General features: G+C 51.9%; 2 protein-coding genes across 7 annotated transcripts in view; one reads left to right on the forward strand and one right to left on the reverse strand.

Annotated features, from left to right (window-relative positions):
• Positions 1-16,998, forward strand: part of SHF (Src homology 2 domain containing F) — a 20,994-nt gene extending 3,996 nt beyond the window's left edge. Inside the window, exons 2-7 of one of the 5 annotated variants that reach the window (XM_039888245.1) lie at positions 5,789-5,930; positions 8,122-8,328; positions 9,871-10,011; positions 11,280-11,451; positions 11,597-11,716; positions 15,214-16,998. In XM_039888245.1, coding sequence (XP_039744179.1) covers positions 5,789-5,930; positions 8,122-8,328; positions 9,871-10,011; positions 11,280-11,451; positions 11,597-11,716; positions 15,214-15,400 — 969 coding nt within the window. In that variant the 3' untranslated portion in view covers positions 15,401-16,998. Of the gene's footprint in view, positions 1-5,788; positions 5,931-8,121; positions 8,329-9,870; positions 10,012-11,279; positions 11,452-11,520; positions 11,717-15,213 lie in introns of all 5 variants that reach the window. The other 4 variants (XM_039888246.1, XM_039888247.1, XM_039888248.1 and 1 more) reach the window with 4 other exon arrangements.
• Positions 16,999-17,907: 909 nt separating this feature from the next.
• DUOX1 (dual oxidase 1) overlaps positions 17,908-18,662 on the reverse strand; it is a 31,935-nt gene continuing 31,180 nt past the window's right edge. For both annotated transcript variants that reach the window (XM_039888244.1, XM_039888243.1), the window contains exon 34: positions 17,908-18,330. In XM_039888244.1, the coding sequence (XP_039744178.1) occupies positions 18,208-18,330 (123 nt within the window). In that variant the 3' untranslated portion in view covers positions 17,908-18,207. The remainder of the gene's footprint in view (positions 18,331-18,662) is intronic.

Raw genomic sequence — 18,662 nt, forward strand, 5'->3', positions numbered from 1 at the left:
AGAGAAAGAGAGAAAGAGAGAAAGAGAGAGAAAGAGAGAAAGAGAGAAGGGGTGGGGAGGGAGAGGTGACATGAACAATAAGGCAGTCAGGCACCCTGAATGAATTGAAACTAGGACTCTTGTTCTTAGATTATGGAGGGGCTTCTGGGGTTCATGAAATGCCAGAAATTGTGCAGATATTTGAGTACATGAGTATTTTTCTGGAAAAAGGCTCACAGCTCTCAGATTCTCATAGGGGTTCACAGGGCCCCAAATATTAAGAACTTTAAAAAAATATCTATACCTCATAGTTGGTATCCACATGGACTTGGATCCTCCAGGCTCAAATTTTAGAACAAGTAAACATACAGGAAAAGTATAGTAAAGTAAAGGAGATATTCAGTGTCTAAAGTTGAATAAGCCTGTCCTGCAGTTAGGAGGGCAGGTAGGGGCCCTCCCTTAGTCAGTGTACATTGAGTATTTGTATATCATTAAGTGACACCTAGGTGCTAAAAGGGACTCACCACCCAAAAGACCTGGTCCTTGACTTTTTTGAGTTTGCTCGTTTGCTTTAATTTTCCTTGTTATGACTTCCACAGAGTCTGGAGGTCTGATCTGTTTATCTTATACATGTCTTCCAATGGAAATAGAGGGAGAAGAGAAGGTACCAGATTAAGACACCTTTATGGATGGACTGGTTAGACCTCTTAACCCCTTGTGGCCTGGACTAGTCCTCTGTGCTGCTGTTGGTGCTTTGAGGAGAGCCGAGGCCTGAGGCCTGTGGAATTGTGTGCCAGGCTGTCCACTCTACCCAGTGCCACCTCCTCACTGCAGCACTCACTCCCTCTAGAAGACATCTGCAGCTTGTTGGCTTGGCCAGTGACTCATAGACACCTCAGCCCTTGTGCTCCGCCCTTTGGGAGCCAGGAACAATTGGGACCCTATAGATCATGGATGGGGGCAGCTGGTTGGGGCCTGGGCTTGGAGGGGGTACCCGCTGCCCACTGCAGTTGCCTTCACCACAGAACCAGTGTGATATTATGTGAGAGCAAAGGTGGGGCCCAGTCCCTACAAGCAGTGAGCCTGCGGTGCCTCCAGAGACTGGATCCCAGATGTGAGACTTCACAGCACTTCCAAGTGCTTCAATCTTTTGGAGCTTGTTCTGTGTCTCTCACTGTGAGCTCCTGGAGGACCTAGGAGTTTGGTCTTTTCATCTTTAATAACATAACGGCAGACACTTACCGAACACTGACCTTGTGCCTGGTACCATTTCGAAGTGGCCGACATGTATTAGACCAGTTGATCATTACCATAACCCCATGAGGAAAATTCAGTTATTATCCCTAGGTTGTGTGTAGGGAGACTAAAGCACAGAATGTCGAGTCACACCTGCATGGTTTCACAGCTGGTAAGTAGGAGAGCCAAAGTCCACAGCCAGGCAGCCTGACTCCGGAGTGGCTTCAGAGTAGCTGCCAGCACCATGCCAGGGGACCCTTGCACTTATAGAGAGGAGTCCAGCAGAGAAGAGATGTTCACTAAAGATTTGCTAATGAGAAAGGAGACGGAACCTCTTAGAGAAGGAGAGATGCATTCCCTGCTGAGTTCACAATTTCTGAATGTTGAAGGCCAGCACTTGCCACCCAATCCCAAGGTAGCCACAGACACACCTTATAAGAGTCTTTAAAGTGTTGGCAGCATTGACTGTGATGTTCGAATGTTTTACAAGCATGGCATTGCTTTGTAATTAGAAAAGGATAATAACAAATTTGTTTCACATGAAGGAGTTTCCCTGGCAGATAAAATTGGGAAGGGCATTTCAATAAGTGGGAACAGAGGGTACAAAAAGTTTGATCTCAGGGAAGGTAAATAGTATACCATTACCCAAACTGACAGACTTTCAGTAGAAAAGGGATTTCATGGTAAACAAAATTAGACTGTTCTTTTTGCTGTAGGACTTCTCAGAGCATTTAACATGCTAACGAGTATTTTAAATGTACAAGTAGAAGAGAGAAGATGCTACATTTCCCAATTTTTCTGAGAAATCTGGCAAGGCGCTGAGAGCAAGGAGACCTGGGTCTTGTCTGTGAGGCTACAAGCTGTGCACCCTGGACAAGCACCTAAACTCTGGGGCCTTAATGCCTGAATGTAAGCGATTATCATCAGGGCTAACATTTATTGAACACTAACTCCATGTCAGCCTCTGGGCTAAGGAATTTTACATTCATTGTCATCTTCCCATTAAAGAAATGGAGGAGAGGGACAGCAGTAGATTTGGGAGGGCTTTGCAGTTAAATCTTGTGATATCTGCCTCCTTGCTCCCCCTGGACTCATAAGCCCCATGGGGTAGGGGTGTGTATGTGTGTCTCATAGCAAGGCCCAACTGCAAAGTGGAAGGTTGAACCAGATGGTGGGCCTGCCAGCGACCTCAGAAGAGAGTCAAAGCCTGACAGCTGCTCTGGGAGTGGCACTGCCCAATTGGAACAGGCACAAGAGCTGGCTCCTGGAGGCACCCTACTGAATGGTAGGAAGGAGGGGGATCCAGTTGGCAGGAGGCATGAGGAAAAGGGGGCCCTCTGGGCAGCAGCTACCTACAAACTGGTTTGGAAATAGTTTAGCATTTCAACAGCGTTCTGACTCTACCAGAGTGCTTGCCTCAATATCAGCCCTGGTCTTAGTACCTTACCTGTCAGTTCCTCCCTTCTGCTCTTGAGCCAGAGTCTTCAATCTCCATTTTGTTGTCAATTCTCCTGACAGCCTGCTCCCACAGCCAGTACTGGTTGGTCAGAATTTGGATGAATGAGGATCCGAGAGTCTGTGTCACTCCAGAAGATGGAGTCTGGGGAGAAGGAGGCTTTTTGAGACTCCAGGAAATGTGCATGGGCATGCATTGTGTGCTAGGCCCTGTGATGGATGCAGAGTACAACAGTGAGCACACATCAGAGTCGGGCACAGGGCCCACTCACAAATTGTGGTAGGGCTAAGGTGTCAGAAGCCTACAGGATCAGCTTCCCCCACTGAGCGGTTTTGCCTCCTCAGATGACCTAGAAGCAACTGGGAAAGCAGGCCTGGCCTCTGAGAGGGGTCCTCTGTGCCCAAGATGAGTGCCCATCCTGCGAGGCCTCCCAGCAGGTGTCTCTCTTGCTGCTCCTGCTGCTGACTCCTGGCCCCGTGGGTGGCTTTTCTGGGCACCCCAGTGCAGGGTGGGGGGCTGGGGCTTCCTGAAGCTGGGTGTGGAGCCAGGAATGGAACAGAGGAGCCATTGAGCTGCCCACAGAGCTGCCACCTGGGCGCCTACAGGCACCGAGGGCTGGCACTAAGGAGGCCCACGCCAGCCTGAGAGGGGTCGCGGCTCTGGGCACTGGCCCAGGACTGCAGTGGGGAGGGAACTGCATGCATCTCTGACCAGGCTTGGTGAAGAAAGGGCTGGGGGCCTCTGTGGAGTTGAGGGAGCTGGCACTTGGGTCAAGTGCTTCTGCTCACTGAGCAACTTTCAAGACACTTGATCCCCCTGTCTGACTCCCCACCCAGATTCATGCTTCCTTTATCCATTCTTCCTGTTTTATGTGAACTGATTAAACAAATATTTACTGAGCACTTTCTAGGAATTTAGCAGTAAACATGGTTCCTGCTCTCAGGAAGTTTATAGTCCACAAAAAGATAATATAACAAGTATTTACTACACATGTCATGATAGCCCAGCACAGAGACACCTAACCAGACCTTGGAGAAGAGAATGGAAAGGCTTTCTGAAGAAAAAAAAGAATCTGATTCAGGCAGAGGAAAAGCCTTTGCAATGAGAAAAAGAGCGTAGAGCTTTCAGTCAACTAAGTGACCTGAGATGGGTAGAGAGAAACCAAAGAGGAAAGTGGAATCTTTAAATCTCTTTAACTGTGGACTTTGCCTTGTAGGCACTGGAGAGCCATTGTAAGGTTTAAGGATAGTGTGTCCATTGATTCAGTTACTGTTGAGTAGCTGCCATGTAGGAGTGTGAAGCTGAGTGCCAACTAGGCTGGGTACCCAACAGGCTGGATCCAGAGCTCCCTTGGTCAAGTGGGTTGGGCTGTGGGTGCCAGTTGACCTGGGAGGAAGCAGCTTGGGGTGGAGGTGGGGGATGGTAAGTAGATTTCTTTTCTTTACTTCCTGGAGGAAGAAGGACGAGGTATGGTGGGCTCCAAGGGAGATAGGCAGTGACCTAGTAGAGACATTTTTCTAGCGCCTACAGTAAGCCAAGTGCTTATTGGAGCTGGAGAGATAAAAATGACAGAGTTCCAGGCTAGCGGATGATCTAGTGATGGATATGGGACGATCTGAAATGGTGGTCTTCTCAGAAGCAGGCAAAGATTTGCAAGAGGAAAGGATCTGAGCGGCTTGACTGGAACAAGGTGGAACAAGGCAGGAGCTGAGGAACTGAAGGATGAGATGGAAGGAGCCTTTGGAACGTGCTTCAAAGACTCTTAGAGGGCCTTGAAGGGGCCCAAGGAACATGCAGAAGGGGTCGCTGAGGTGGAAAGATTCTTTTCTCCATTTCTACCTTACTAGGGGTCCCAGATCCTCTCTAACCCAGGGCAGGGCGGTCACTCCCACAGCCTCCCTGCCCAACTGGCTCCTACAGGCCTGATCTGTGGGACCTTGGCCCAGAACCAAAGCCTAGACCAAGAATGGAAGAGAAGTAGGAATGGCCCCTCCCCACGCTGCTGGCCCCAGAGCCACTTCTTGTCAACACCTGTCAACCCACTGTGCAGCTCTCCCCCCGAGGGGCTGGCAGCCTTGGGTGGGCTGGGCTCTGTCTCTGCCTCAGCCGGTCCTCCCCTCCCCGCCCCACAGGAGCCTGTGCCTAGCTTGGAGAAAGGCTTTATTGTCCTCAGCTGTGCCCCACCCTGAGCACCTTGAACACCTCTGCAGGGTGTGCGGCTTGCGGTTCCCTCTTCCTTGACTGGGAGCAGGGACAGAGGGGTGGCCATGAGCCACTTGTGTGGGAGAAAGTGTGGGTTGTGGAAGTGAGGCCTTTCCTGTTTCTGTCCTCCAGGAGCCTACAGGATTTTAGCAGAGCCCAAATCCTGGCTTTCCTCAAGGCTGTCCTATGGTTATCTTCCTTCTGAGACAGCCAAAATGCCCACTGGTGGCAGGTTGGCATCATGATTTTGTATAAAAGGCATAGGTTTCGATCCTGGTTCCTCCATTTATGCAGAATGTTTTAGGGTGTGTTGTTTCCTACCTGTCCTGAGCCTCCATTTTCTTAAAATGGGTATAATACCCACATGATGATGTGATGGATATTGTACAGATAAACCAGAAGAACTGTGGCATAAAGTGAGTATTCGGCCTTTCCTTCCTTGATTGTCAGCAAGTATTTATTTGTTCAGCATCTGGGAACACACTGGTTGGAATGGACCAAGCTAATCTCTAAGTTGCCTGCTGCGCCCTGCCTATTCTTTGAACTCTTTCAACATCATCGTAACTGGTTGTCTGAATTAATCTCCTCCGTTGAACCACCTAGTGTAGTCTCTTATCCAGCCTGGACCCTGACTGAGGCAAACCTTAAGGCCCAGAGCCTCATCCTGGCCATTTAGCCTGAGGGATGGCCCAGAGACACAAAATTAACAGAAAAGAAAGATATACACTTCTTTAGCAGCCTAGTAGTGAACTCTTGTAAAGGGAGAGTCAGAACTTGTCCTCATCTAAGCTCAGAGCTTGCCCTTGGGTACTTGGGGTTCCAGGTCCTGTCCAGGACTCCTGCTCCCATGGACAGAACATCTGGGGAGAAGCAGAGCTGTCTCTCAGATGTGTGAAGCCTGCTGTCTTCCCACAGTTGGCAATTCTAGAAGATTATGCGGACCCATTTGATGTTCAGGAGACTGGTGAAGGCCCAGCAGGAACTTCAGGAGCCCCAGACAAGGTCCCAGAAAATGATGGCTACATGGAGCCCTATGAGGCCCAAAAGATGATGGCTGGTGAGTGATGGAGTTGGGATGGAGTTGGGATGGAGGTTGGGGAATTGCTCCCTGAGGCCTGGGTATCTGCAGAACAAGCTCTGGGACCCACACGTCTAAGAATTGATTCTTGGTCTCTAGAAAATATGGAGAATGCCTTTGCTGGGTCCTCAGGGAAGGTGGGTGGCCACTGCCTTCAAGACAGTCACTTTGGAGAAGGATCTGTGACCTGAGGTGGTAGAAAAGGCCACACAACCAAAGATCAGACAGATAGCATTTGGGGTAGTTAGGAAGGGCAAGATAATGGTGTGGGCTGGGGGGTCATTGGTCCCAAAAAAAGAATCACTAGCTTTAAGGTAGGTGGTGAATTTGAAATGATGTGATGTCAAAGTGAAACATCTTATGACCATCAGAAACATATGACTATAATGCAGATGCAGTGCCCAGAGACTAGACAAGTCGTTCAAGGAATGAGGGCAGGGAGAAGTGAATAAGACCTGGCCCTGGGGAACAAGATCCAGATAGGATCCAAGAAGAGACCAAAAGGGGGCGAGCAGAGAGGAGTACAGGGGTGAGTCAGTCTAAGCCGAGGCTCCACGGCAGGATGAGAGAAAGGTTTGTTCAGGGGCAAATAATCTTAGTGTTGGGCATACAAGAGAGACAAGATGAGAGAGGCCAAGAGGGGCAGTGAAAGGCCTTGCAGGTTGGAATGAGGCATTTGGACTTGCTTCAAAAGGGGGAGGGGAGCCATTATGGATTCTTCAGCAAGAAAGGAAAAAGATGAATATGGCATTTTAAGAGGATTACTGAGGCTTTGGTGTACAGAACAGACTAGAAGAACTGAGCATCAGAAAGATGAGTTCACAGGCTTTTGTGGAAATTGCTGAGACTTTAAGAAACCAATAATTAACACCCCTTTCTTCCCCTCTGGAGCTTGGAAATAATTGAGAAATGAGATCAAAGAAACAGACAGATGGAGATAACGATGTCAACTTTATTACTGATAAAGTAGATTGGAGAACATTACTTAGCTGTGTTACCACAATGGGCTTCTTAATACTTCACCACAGAATTATACTCGTCCACTCAGGCTTGGATCACATAAGACAGCTGTAGGCCCCTGCACAGGGTGGGAGGAGAAAGAACCAGAAGGTCCTCTCTGTAAGAAAGCAGATCTGAGAAAGAGAGTACACATCCACTGGTCAGGACTGGTCAGGAGTGTCATTCCATGGAGCTCATGAAACAGGAGGCTGAAGAATGAAGATTTGCCCTAGCAGTAATCGAGATATAGAGAGATGAAGGTGAAAGTCATCAGGCATTGGCAGATGGGACTCAGAGAATGAAGGATGGCCAAGGAGAGAAAGGATAGTGAAGAGAAATAGGGAAAGTGAGAGGATGGCTACCTTATTAGGTCAGAGGGCACCCTAGGGAGGTCCATGAGTGCCCTGGAATCGATGAGAAAATTTGCACATTTTTCTGGGGAACTCCATAGCTTTTATCAGATTTTCACTGGGATCAGTGATCCCAAAAACAGAATCACAGAACAGACTAGAAGCACTTTTGGGGAAAGTGATGGGTTTGAAACATCAAAGTGAAACCTCTTTATGGCAATTGGAAACAGATGCAAAGGGTACCATGAGACTGGGCAAGTAGTTCAAGGAGTGAGGGCTGGGAGAAATGAATAAGACTTGGCCCTGGGAAGCAGAGACCAAGAGAGGATCCAGGGAAAGGGACCAAATAGGGGTGATCAGAGAGGAGGACAGTCCATGAAAATGACTTGTCAAAGGGGACAGTTTCAAGGAGGGGTGTTCAGCAGTATCTGAGCAACAAAGAAGGATTTTCTGATGGTGAAATGGTTTCACTTGGGACACAAGGGACTAAATGGATCTGGGTAGCAAGGAGGAGATGGACTAAGGGAGGACCCTGCCTCAGTATCCTCAATGTGTAAGCATTAGCTCCCCAGCCCTTGCTGGCCATTGCAAGATCTTTTTGTATTTCACTCTGGTGCCTCTCTGCCCCTGCCCCTGCTGGGTCCCATGCTTTAGGAACCCCAGAAGTGTTTTGAAGGAGAGGGACTCTGGACGTGTGGCCCACTGGGCCAGCTGCATCTCCTCTGAAGTAGGCTTGACTCATTGCTGGGGAGCACTGCCAGAGGAGTTGAGCCAGGCAGCTGGAGCTGCTCTCACACCTCCCTCCTGCCTTGCCCTGGCAGAGATTCGGGGCTCCAAGGAGACAGCAGCTCAGCCCCTGCCTCTGTATGACACACCCTATGAGCCAGAGGAGGAGGGGGCCACCCCGGAGGGTGAGGGGGCCCCCTGGCCCCGGGAATCCCGTCTGCCGGAGGATGACGAGAGGCCCCCTGAGGAGTATGACCAGCCCTGGGAGTGGAAGAAGGAGCGCATTTCCAAAGCCTTTGCCGGTGAGTCTTCAGTGGAGAGGGCAGGCCTGCTGGTGCCTCTGAGCTGCTGTCCAGGCTCTAGGGAATGGAAGGAGTGGAGTCTCGGGCTGGGGGAGGCCCAGGAGCTGGGTTCAAGGGAAGTATAGTTGAATCTACACCATGGAGAGCCATGGGTTGGGCAGTGCGGACACTGTGATGTGTGAGGGGTCAGGGAATGGGCACAAAAGAAGGATGAAGGTGTCCCTCTGCATCACCGTCTCTTGGAGGCAAAGAGGCTTGGGCCACTTCCACCTTTTGAGGGGCTGAGTATATTTAAAAATAAAGACTTCCAAACAAAATAGTAAAACTTGTGGCATGTGTTAAATACACTTAACAAAAGAAGGCATTTAACACTCCAGACAATGAAAACAGCTGTGTATATAACCTTTAGAGATACCAGCCCTGAGTCAGAGGGCTGTGTCTCCCAGTGGTAGGCCATGCCAGACCAGAGTGCCTACTCCTAGAGGGATTTCTGAGGAGCAGGAACCAGTGGGGAGAGGGAGGCTGTGAGAAATCTCTTTTGTTGAATGAGTATCTGTTTCTCCTATACCAAGCACCCCAGTTGCCATCCTAGGCCTAGAGTCCAACAGAGAGAAGAATGTCTTGGTGGTTTATGTTCGGGGTGCAAGAGCCTAGAGTATGGAGATGGCTTTAGGTCCTGGATCCTTGATTCAGTGAGAACATAAAGGACTTAAATGCCATTAGACCTCATTTCCACTCTCATGTCCCCCTTGCTCCTCATTGGGCAAGATCTCATCTTGGAGCTGGACCCAGCTCTTTGCTCCGTACCCCCTACTCTAGCAGCCAGACTGAGAAACCACAGGTTTCTAATTTGTTTCCTGTAAAGCACGTACCATTGAGGATGGGCCGTTTATCTCCAGAAGTCTCCTTGGAGAATCAATACTGTTTGGATTGCTTAATGGGAAAATCTATGCTCGTCATTAGGAAACCTTGTTAGCAGTCCTGCAGCCGCCAGTGGCATCACTCTTCTAATTGGCAAGACTCAGGATTTAGGGTGTGGGGGTAAATTTCAATAAAACATCTGCCCCCACATGAGCTGACAGCCTGAAGCTGGGCTGTCTCAGGCTGTGTGAAAAGGAAGAAGGAAGGCAAGGCTGGGGGTTCTGGGAGGCTGAGGGAACTTGGGTGTGGTGCTGGGAGGTGTGGGTAGCTCCTTGTCCCTCTTTTCCATCTTTCCTGGTCTCTCTGGCCCCTGGAGGCTTGTGAGAGGTCAAATGAAGGGGATCCGAAAGGTTGGCAGAGCAAGACCTTGCATCCTGCTGTTTGCCACCTGAGCCTCCCACCCTTTGACCAGGCCAGCCCGGTGTGTGGTCAGTGTGGTTCTGCCCAGTCCTCTGAGAGTCCTGTTCCCAACCAGCCCTGCCTCTGCTCTGACCCTCCTCCTTTCTAGGCTGTCCTGTGTCCTGGCTTTGGGTTTTAGTGTCTCAACCTCTGCCTCTCTCTGTCCCTGTCTCTGTCTCTGTCCCTGTCTGTCTCTCTTCTCCCTGCTGCTACTGGCTCCAGTTGACATTAAGGTCATCAAAGACCTCCCTTGGCCTCCACCGGTGGGACAGCTGGACAGCAGCCCCTCCCTGCCCGACGGGGACAGGGACATCTCCGGTCCAGCCTCACCCCTCCCCGAGCCCAGCCTGGAGGACGGCAGCGGTGGGTCCTGTGGGGGCTGGCCAGGATGATGTGTCCTCTCACCCCTCAAGCCCTGTGGGCTTGGGTTAGAGGAGCCAAGAGGTGGGGCAGGGTTTGGGGAACCCAGAAAGAATCCCTGTCATCCTAGGGGAAGAGGAAAGGACAAAGTAAACAATCCTTCCTCCCCTAAAGGTATGAGGAGGGTGTCTCCTAAGGTAGGCCCCTTCCAAATGCCTTCCCCACCATACCACAAAAATTCACTATTCTAAATTCATTTCTTTGGGTAGAGCTTTGCCCAACCAGATCCTTCAGCAGTGCAAATAACTTCTGAGGTGTGCGTGATGCTAGCCAGCACAAGAAGTGTCTAACTCTTGAGAGTAAAGAAAAGGATCTTATCCTTGCATCTGGTGTTTGAAAAACAATAAGGGCTTGAAAGTGCTGCAAGGAGATAAAAAGAGTCCAAATGGGGAGAAAGAAGGCACTGAACACTTCATCTACATTCAGTTTGACCCAGAATGGGCAGCCAAGGGTATGTGTGTGCATCCGTGCATGCATGCACAGGCATGAGCACCTGTTTGTACCTAAACGTGTGGGTATTTTGTAAATACAGGATGAAAGAGGTCTCTGTCACCTGTGCATATGTGCCTATGCCCATGTGGCCCCCGGGCTTCAGCCCTCCCATGTGTGCAGGCTCAGCAGTCAGGGAGGGCAGAGCCACCTCCGCTGGGCTTCTGTGGATGAGGGAGGAAAGCCTGTGGGCAGCGACCTTGGGGTTGGGGAGGGGCGGGCCGGCTGGCGGCTTTGGTCAGGATTAGCCTGTCAGGATGGCACCAAGGGGAATCAGATAATTGTTCTCAGATCGATAAGTCATTTCTACAGAATGGCTTGGCAGGGTGATTTTGAGAACAGTAATGAACTCTGAGGAGGAGAAAGAAACAATATTATCAGTGCTGAAGCCACCCTGTGGGGGATGGAATAGGGGAAAGCAGTCAGCTGCTCCAGAGGGAGAAGCTTAAGTGGTTTCTCTTGTTGCTCTTCGCCCCTCCTCTCCCACAGTATGACGACTGGGAAGCCCTGTATGGCACGGGAAGGTTGAGCCCCACCCCCATTGCAACAGGAGAATGGACCCAGGATTCCGTCCCTAGAGCCAGTCAGGCCTATGAGCATGTTCTGTGCTTCTGTACATGCCTTTGACCCCTTTTGGCAAGAAATGGGTATGGGACACTGACTATTCTATAAAGCTCTACCTCTAAGGTCCTCAGAGTCTGTGACTAGTATGTTCCCCACAGCCCAGTTTGAAGGATCTGAGAAGAGCTGCCTGTCACCCGGCCGGGAGGAGAAGGGGCGGCTACCTCCCCGACTCTCTGCAGGGAACCCCAAGTCATCCAAGCCCCTAAGTGTGGAGCCCAGCAGCCCCCTGGGGGAGTGGACAGACCCAGCACTGCCTCTGGAAAACCAGGTGTGAGTGTCTGTTGTCCAATTGGGGACTCTCTCCCCTCCCTTCCCCTCCTGGCACTGGCTTGCCTACAGGGGACACCCAGAATGGGTGGGCCTGGACAGCGAGGGACCCAGCAGAGATGGCTGCCTTCCTCTCTCTTGTCCTCAGCTGGTACCATGGGGCCATCAGTCGAACAGATGCCGAGAACCTGCTCCGGCTCTGCAAAGAGGCCAGCTACCTGGTGCGCAACAGTGAGACCAGCAAGAATGACTTCTCCCTGTCCCTCAAGTGAGTGGTGTGGGCTGGCTGGCAGCTTTAGGCAGGATTAGCCAAGGGGACCAAGGGGAGGACAGGAAACTCCAATATTCCTTCCATGCCCCGCCAAGCTGGGAAGAACCCCATCCTCCATGAACATTTGCCCACTGTGGGCCTGCCCTGGAGACCTAGAGAGGTCTGAGTTCAGCCACTGCTCCCAAGGAGCTCACAGTCCCTTCAGGAAACAGTTGAGCTACAGTGTCTGCTTCAGAAGGGTTCTGTCACTTACTGGCTTTGTAGCCTGAGTCCCTCTGAACCTCTCTGGGCCTCAGTTTCCTTACTTACAAAATGGGGGAATAATAATATCTACCTTATAGGGAAGGATTAAATGAAATAATGTATGGCAACCACTTAGCGTGATGCTAAGTGCTCAAATTATCACCATCATCATTATTAATGGAAATCCAAGATGTTCTAGAAGCACATCAAGGAGATAAGAACTTTGTCTGAGAGGATCTACGGGGTAAGACGGACACTGGGTCCTGGTAGGAGGGCATAGCAGTGGACACAAAGCTGTCTTGTTCACTCTGAAGAAGTGGGCAGGAGATCTGGGTGCTAGAGGCTTACAGCTGAGCTCTAAAGACTCCTGGAAGGGGAGGGTGGGGGGAGGGAGAGTGAAAGGCCTCCTTCTTATTTCCATTAGCCTTCTTCCCTGAGAGCAGACATACACAGGCCAGCATGAGTCTCCCAGGCTCTTCGGGCAGGATGGCAAGTCCTCTCCTTGGCACCCAGGAGTTTCCCCTGGCAGAGTCTGCACCCCACATGGCAGCCTATCAAAGTGGAATGTCCATTCACATCCCCCCACCACTACTGGGGAATCTGTACCACTTCCTACCACATTTTCTGGGGGCATTAGAGTACAGGTGTACCTCCACTTCAAACAAATCCAATACTGGAAATTTGGGACTACTAAACAGATACATTTGAAGATAATTATTCAGCCTCACTAAAAGATAATGGGAAAAATCGCCACACTATAGTCATAACCTGAGGTTTATTCTTAGATTTAATAAAACTAGCGATGTGACCCTAGGCAAATCACTTAACCTCTCGGGGCCTTGGTTTCCTCCTTTGCAAAGTACATGGTTGTACTTTGGATGGTTACCTCCTAGATTTCTTCCAGTTCTCATACTCTGGGAGTCTGTGAATTCTCATAAAATTAAAGCATTTAGGAAAAATTCATCCGTCAGAAATTTGATTTACATAACTTAGGGATGTGTATTGCTTTAAAAACTGTAGTTAAGATTCATGGAGCAACTACTGTGTGCCAAGTATCATATACAACATCCCCAAATGAACTACCATCCTGCAAGATCAATCTATTTTTTATAAATAGAAAATAGATTCAAAGAGATATGTGACTTGCTCAAGGCCACCAGCTAATAAAGTTCCAGAAACAGGATTTGAACCCAGCTCAGTCTGACTGTAATAACCACACTGTTCCATTGCACAGCTCTACCCTTCATGAAGTCTGGAACAGTCCAGCGCAAGGGTAAACGGCAGGGGCCTGGCTCGCTGAGCAGAGCAGAGCTGGAGCCCTGCCTTGGTGTGAGGAGTAAAGTGGTAGGCAGGCCTGGACACACCACTCCAGCCGTGGCTGATCTGGCCCCGCCAGCTTTGTCTGCCAGAGCCTCGTTTGCATATAAATGGCTTCTCTGAAATGCAATTATGGTTTCTCTTCTCTCTGTAATGGAAGGGCTTTCACTGGTAATTAAACAGCTTCCTCCAAAAGCCAGGCCAGCCCTGGCCCTGCGGCCCAGCTAGTCCCACCCCCGTTCCCTGAGGGTCTGGCAGGGGTTCTACTATGTCCTCATAGACCCTTGGGACTTGGTCCCAGGTCAGTTATCCAGGGGAGGCTGAGCTCTCAGCTTCCAACTCTGGTCTCTGGCCACTTGTTGCCCTTTTTGGCCAGATCTGTCCCTCAAGGAGAAAATATAATGGTTTTCAGGAGAGGTGATTCTCCCAAGTGAACAGTGGGGAGGGAGCTGTCCGGAAACTTCAAAAGGGTGAGAGAAGGCAGGGCCTATGCTACTGCCCACAGCCTTGGACCTGGGCCTTGGCATAGAGCAGACAGGGGAGGGCGACCACTCACTGCCTCTTCTCTCTGCAGCCCCCAGGGAGTGTTCATTTCCCTCAGGCCCTTGGCTCCTTACCCCAGGGTCTGTGTGGTCACTGTCAGCCTCAGCCTGTTATCTCAGACCTACAGATGAAGGATGGCCCCACGCCCTGACATACACACCCAGGCGTGGGGTCCCCAGCAGGCTTTAGGGCACTGGGGAGGGGACGGAAGGACAGAGTTAAGGGCCTGTTTTTCCTTCCCATCTCTTTCCTTTCTTCAGTCTCCCCACTCTCCCCACTGGCTCTTTGGTGGGCCTAGTGAAATAGGTTGTCAGAGCCCTCTATGTACTCAGGCAGGAGATGCAAGTGAGGAGGTTTGCCAGCTTCACCTCTAAATGGTGGGGGCCTCACCATGAGTCGGCCCCCTTACTAGTCCTACCTGCTTCTGAGCCCTGTCCTTGTCCCTAAGTAGGCTATGACCAGCAGAGATAAGTACTCAGGCTTCAGGGCTCCCCCAAGCAGTGCTGACCCCTTGTCTGCGGGTAAGTTTCAGACCTTCGGCCTGGCCAACCAGGGTTGTGGTAGTTTGGACAAATGTTTTTGCTGAGGCCTCACCCCACACTCTAACACTGTGGGTGCCCAGACTTCTAGGAGCTGGCCAGAGCTCTGAACAGGGGTGTCCTTGTCTTATTGGTAGGTAGGGCCAGGCACTAATGCTGATTTCCTGGATTGTGGTGGGGAGATGGGAGAGGCACTGGAGAATGTCATCTCTGAGGGAGGGAATGGAACTGCAGCCTCACAGATGATGTCATCCCAGGCTGAAGGGCTGGATAGATGAGGTGGGGGCTTGGCCCAAGGCCCAGTTAGCAAGAGAGTGAAGGGATGTCCCCAGGAAGAGGCAGCTAAGCATTCCCAGATATGGGGGTGGAGGGGACTTCCAGAGCAGCTTGCCCCCTCCTCTAGTCTGCAAAAGAGAGTTCCAACAAAGATTCACTTGGTTGTCACATCTGTCCACACACTGTCCTGCCGAGGGTGTCTGTGTCTCCACAGGAGTTACTAGAAGCCCCTCACAGGAGTCCTCCCCAACAGCTCAGAGAGAGAGGAGGGTAAAGCAGCCCTGGCCACATAGGCTGGAAGGCCTGGATACTAGCATTTGGGGTGGTGGGGAGGGGTATTGGTTCCACCTGCACACACCCTGTACAGTCACTGTGCACACATTCTTGGCACACCCCGTGCCCTCACCACAAAGCAATGTATACTGCTACCTACTCATACAATCTCCACCTCCTTCTCCCTACTTTTTGGTTGCCTGCACTCTCAGGTGGTTTGGAACAAGTGCTGCAGGGGTGGGGGAGGGGAGTACTGGAGAGGGCTCCCACTCATCAGGGTCTCCTCTCCTCTCCTCTTCCCAGGAGCAGTCAGGGCTTCATGCACATGAAGTTGTCCCGGACCAAGGAACACAAGTACGTGCTGGGCCAGAACAGCCCGCCCTTCAGCAGCGTCCCTGAAATCGTGCACCACTACGCCAGTCGCAAGCTGCCCATTAAGGGGGCTGAGCACATGTCCCTGCTCTACCCCGTGGCCATCCGGACTCTGTAGATCTGAGGCCGGGGTACTGTGACAGATTTGGACCCAGTCCTGTGCCGGTCCCCTGGCTGAGGGCTGTCGTCCTACTGGGGACATGAGCTCCCAAGCCCTTCTTCCCCTTTCCTGGGATCGAGTGGAAGCCAGAGATTCTTTAATTTATTTCTAAAGGGAAAAGGCTACTGGGGCCTTGGAGTTAGAGGTGGTTTGGAGCTGAGGAGAGAGGAATCCTTGGGGAGAAAGGATAGCCCCTGGAGGACGGGGGCTTCAGAACCGCGGGTCTCCTAAGTTTAAAAATAGCAGCTCCAGCCCCTTTCCGCCCCTAGGGCGACCCCCCTCCCCACCACCGTCTTCTCCCTTGGTCGCTGCGGGGTGGAGCAGGACGTGGACCCGCGGGGCGCCCTGACCAGCTCTCCGTTCCCACCCCCAAACCACCCGCGGGCTCCGCCGAGTCTGGTGCGGGGTTTGGGGAAGGCAGACCCCTGGGATGGAGATGGCATTGGGGCGGGGAGAGGAGGGGAAGAGCTCCGGCCAAAGGGAACGTGTGCGGTCCCGGGGCTGCCCCGGCTCCCCGCCAGAGGCAATAAATAAACCAGTCCTGCCAGGCACAGCGGCGTCCGCTCCTCCAGCGCCGCCCCCAGGGGTAACGGGGTGGGGAGCGGCGAAGCGAGCACAGATCTGTTTATAAATCAGCTCTAGAGCAGACACAGGCCGGCTGCGAAAAGCGCTTTCGAAGCATCAAGTTCCTTCCTTTGACGAGATGTCAAAACATCCCCCACCGCCTCCGCCCCGGCTGGGGGCCCCCAGTAGCCAGCCCGCCGCGCGGCGCCCCCTCCCCGCCGCGCCGAGGAGCGCGGCTCCCCAGGAGCGCGTCCAATTTCCTGCCTACAGCCATTTGTCTGGGAGGAGGGGAGCCGCGGAGAGACAAAGAGGCAGCGCGCCAGGCGCGGGGAGAGGGGCGGCCCTGCCACGCGGAAGCCGCGCGCCCGCGGAGCCGCGAAAGCTGGCGCAGCCGACTGGGTTTCCTTTCCAGAGGAAATGGGGGCCTGCCGCGCCTCCCCCATGCCGTGAAGGGCGGGATCAGACCCGGGGACCTGCAGCCTGCGGGACTGGGCCTGGACCTCCCTTCGGCTGTCGCTCTCGGCCGAGGGAGGCGGGGGCAGGGCAGCCTCGCGCGCCCTCTGCTGGCCGTGTCCCTAACTGCGGACCCAGGGCACGGGACCACACCCACCGGTGGCCTGGCCTGCGCCCCTGCGCTCGGCCACAGCTGGAACCCGCCGCGGCCTGTGGGCCCAGCGCCAGGGAATATCCACTGGGCGGCCAGGTGGAGCTGCTCTCAAGTCACTCCTGTCACTCCCACTCGCTCTCACTGGCAGCCTGAACAGAAACTCCCTGTTGGGCTGAACATAAACCCTGGGGGGGCGAAGGGGCTGCCCTAGGAGAGCAGTCGGATAACTTCCTCTAGTACCTAAATCTGCAACTCACAAGTGTGGTGTGACTCGTAAGATTTTGGGTTTTCTAATCCAGCGGATATTTTATCAAAATCGGGGATATGTGATCTGACAAATGTTAGAATTCTGTGAGGGACAATAAAAAGGATCACTTGAAACCGGGTACTGCTTCAGAAATTCCCTCACAGAAGGTTGACTTATCTTTAAGTAGACTTGGAGCGCATTCAGTCATGTTGCAGATGAGAAAACAGGTGATATGCTCATCTATCTCCTCGCAGCCCTCATCTCACTACCTGGTGCTCAACTCTCTCATTACTCAGAGAAGAGCTGGGAATAACTGAGGTTCTGGAGCAGGCCAGACCAACTCTGCCTCCCTGTTGGTGCCTGCTGTGTCTCACCCCATCACCCCACTTTGTGCCCAGCCCACCTCCAGAACCCCCCATATCTACTCTCCTCCTCATGATAAGGCTGCAGAAGCCTCACACTAGCCTCCTGGATAGGCCCTCTGTCAGGAAGGGTGCCCCTGAGCCAGGAAAGGGGTCTCCAGCTGGGGCACTTGGCCTTGAGTGGGTTTCTTTATTCAGTGGATACTGGCAAGCTCAGAGGGAATGTCTGCACTGGCCTAGGTCGGCTGGCTGGTTGAGTGGCTTCCTCTGCCAATACCCACCCCACCTGGAGACAGAATAAAGAAACCCAGAGGGTTTCCTTGTAAAGGAGACTATGCAGTAGGAAGAGTAGAGAAGGACTGAAGAGTACTACATAGATATTGGGCCAGGTTCTGACTACAGTACCTATTTAAAAACTTGGGAGAGAAGATCAATTGTGCCGTTAGAATGAGGTGCTGAGGGAATTCCTAGAAATTGCTCTCTGTGGGTCCAGCCTCTACCCCCTCCAAGGCATTTGCCAGCCCTTTCAACAGTGGGGAGCCCAGAGGAGGGGAGGACTTGGGAGAAGGGTTCTAAGATGAGAGCATCTGAGCTCCCACATCATCCTTAGGCTCATAGCCCCCCACACACACACACGCACACGCACACGCACACACACATAAACACACACACACACACACACTTGTCAGCTCCAATTTTTTGAAGTTTCTTAGTTTGGAAGAAGAGGTGTCACTTTGCCTCAAAACAATAATAGCTCCCAACCTCTAGTCCCCACACAGTGCCTCCAATTTCTCCAGGCTGAGACATTACAAGTCTGCAGGTCTCTGAACCCATACGGGATGACTGATGATGGCCACCTGGACCAAGATTGGGAGATGGGAATGGGGAGAAGGCTGAGGGAACAAGAAACAGGAAGCACAAAAGTGAGATGCAGCGCATAACTCCTCTCAGCTGGGTAGTGGGTGGAACCCCTGGGCAAGGAGGCTTAGAAGTTCTCATAATGGTGAGAGAAATGAGTCCGGTCCTGCCTGTTAATAAGCTGACAGGCCTTTTCCACATTCTTGGTCATGCCAGGAGGGCCACAGCTAAACACTCCGACCTTCCGGACCTGTTGGGGGAGATAGAAGTGAGAGCTAGCTCAGTATTCAGAGGGAGGGCTAACTCCATGTTACAGACCATCAAGAGTCCTTAATGAGGGCTCATTCCATGTTCCTGATGAAGATTTGCTCCCATGTGGTGAGGGCCGACTCAGTGTTGTTTAGTCTAACTCAATTTTGGTAGACTTGCTCTCTGTGGGTCTAGCCTCTGCCCTCTCCAAGGCATTTGCAAGTTTCAAGTGCAAGATCAATGTTTCTAATAGGGGCTGGGTTAATCAATGTTCAAGTTGAGGGATAGCTCAGTGTCTCATTAAGGGCTAACCCAGTATTTATGAGAACAGTG

The sequence above is a fragment of the Pteropus medius genome, unplaced genomic scaffold (assembly GCF_902729225.1).
Source record: "Pteropus medius unplaced genomic scaffold, Ma_sr-lr_union100, whole genome shotgun sequence".
Classification (NCBI taxonomy): domain Eukaryota; kingdom Metazoa; phylum Chordata; class Mammalia; order Chiroptera; family Pteropodidae; genus Pteropus; species Pteropus medius.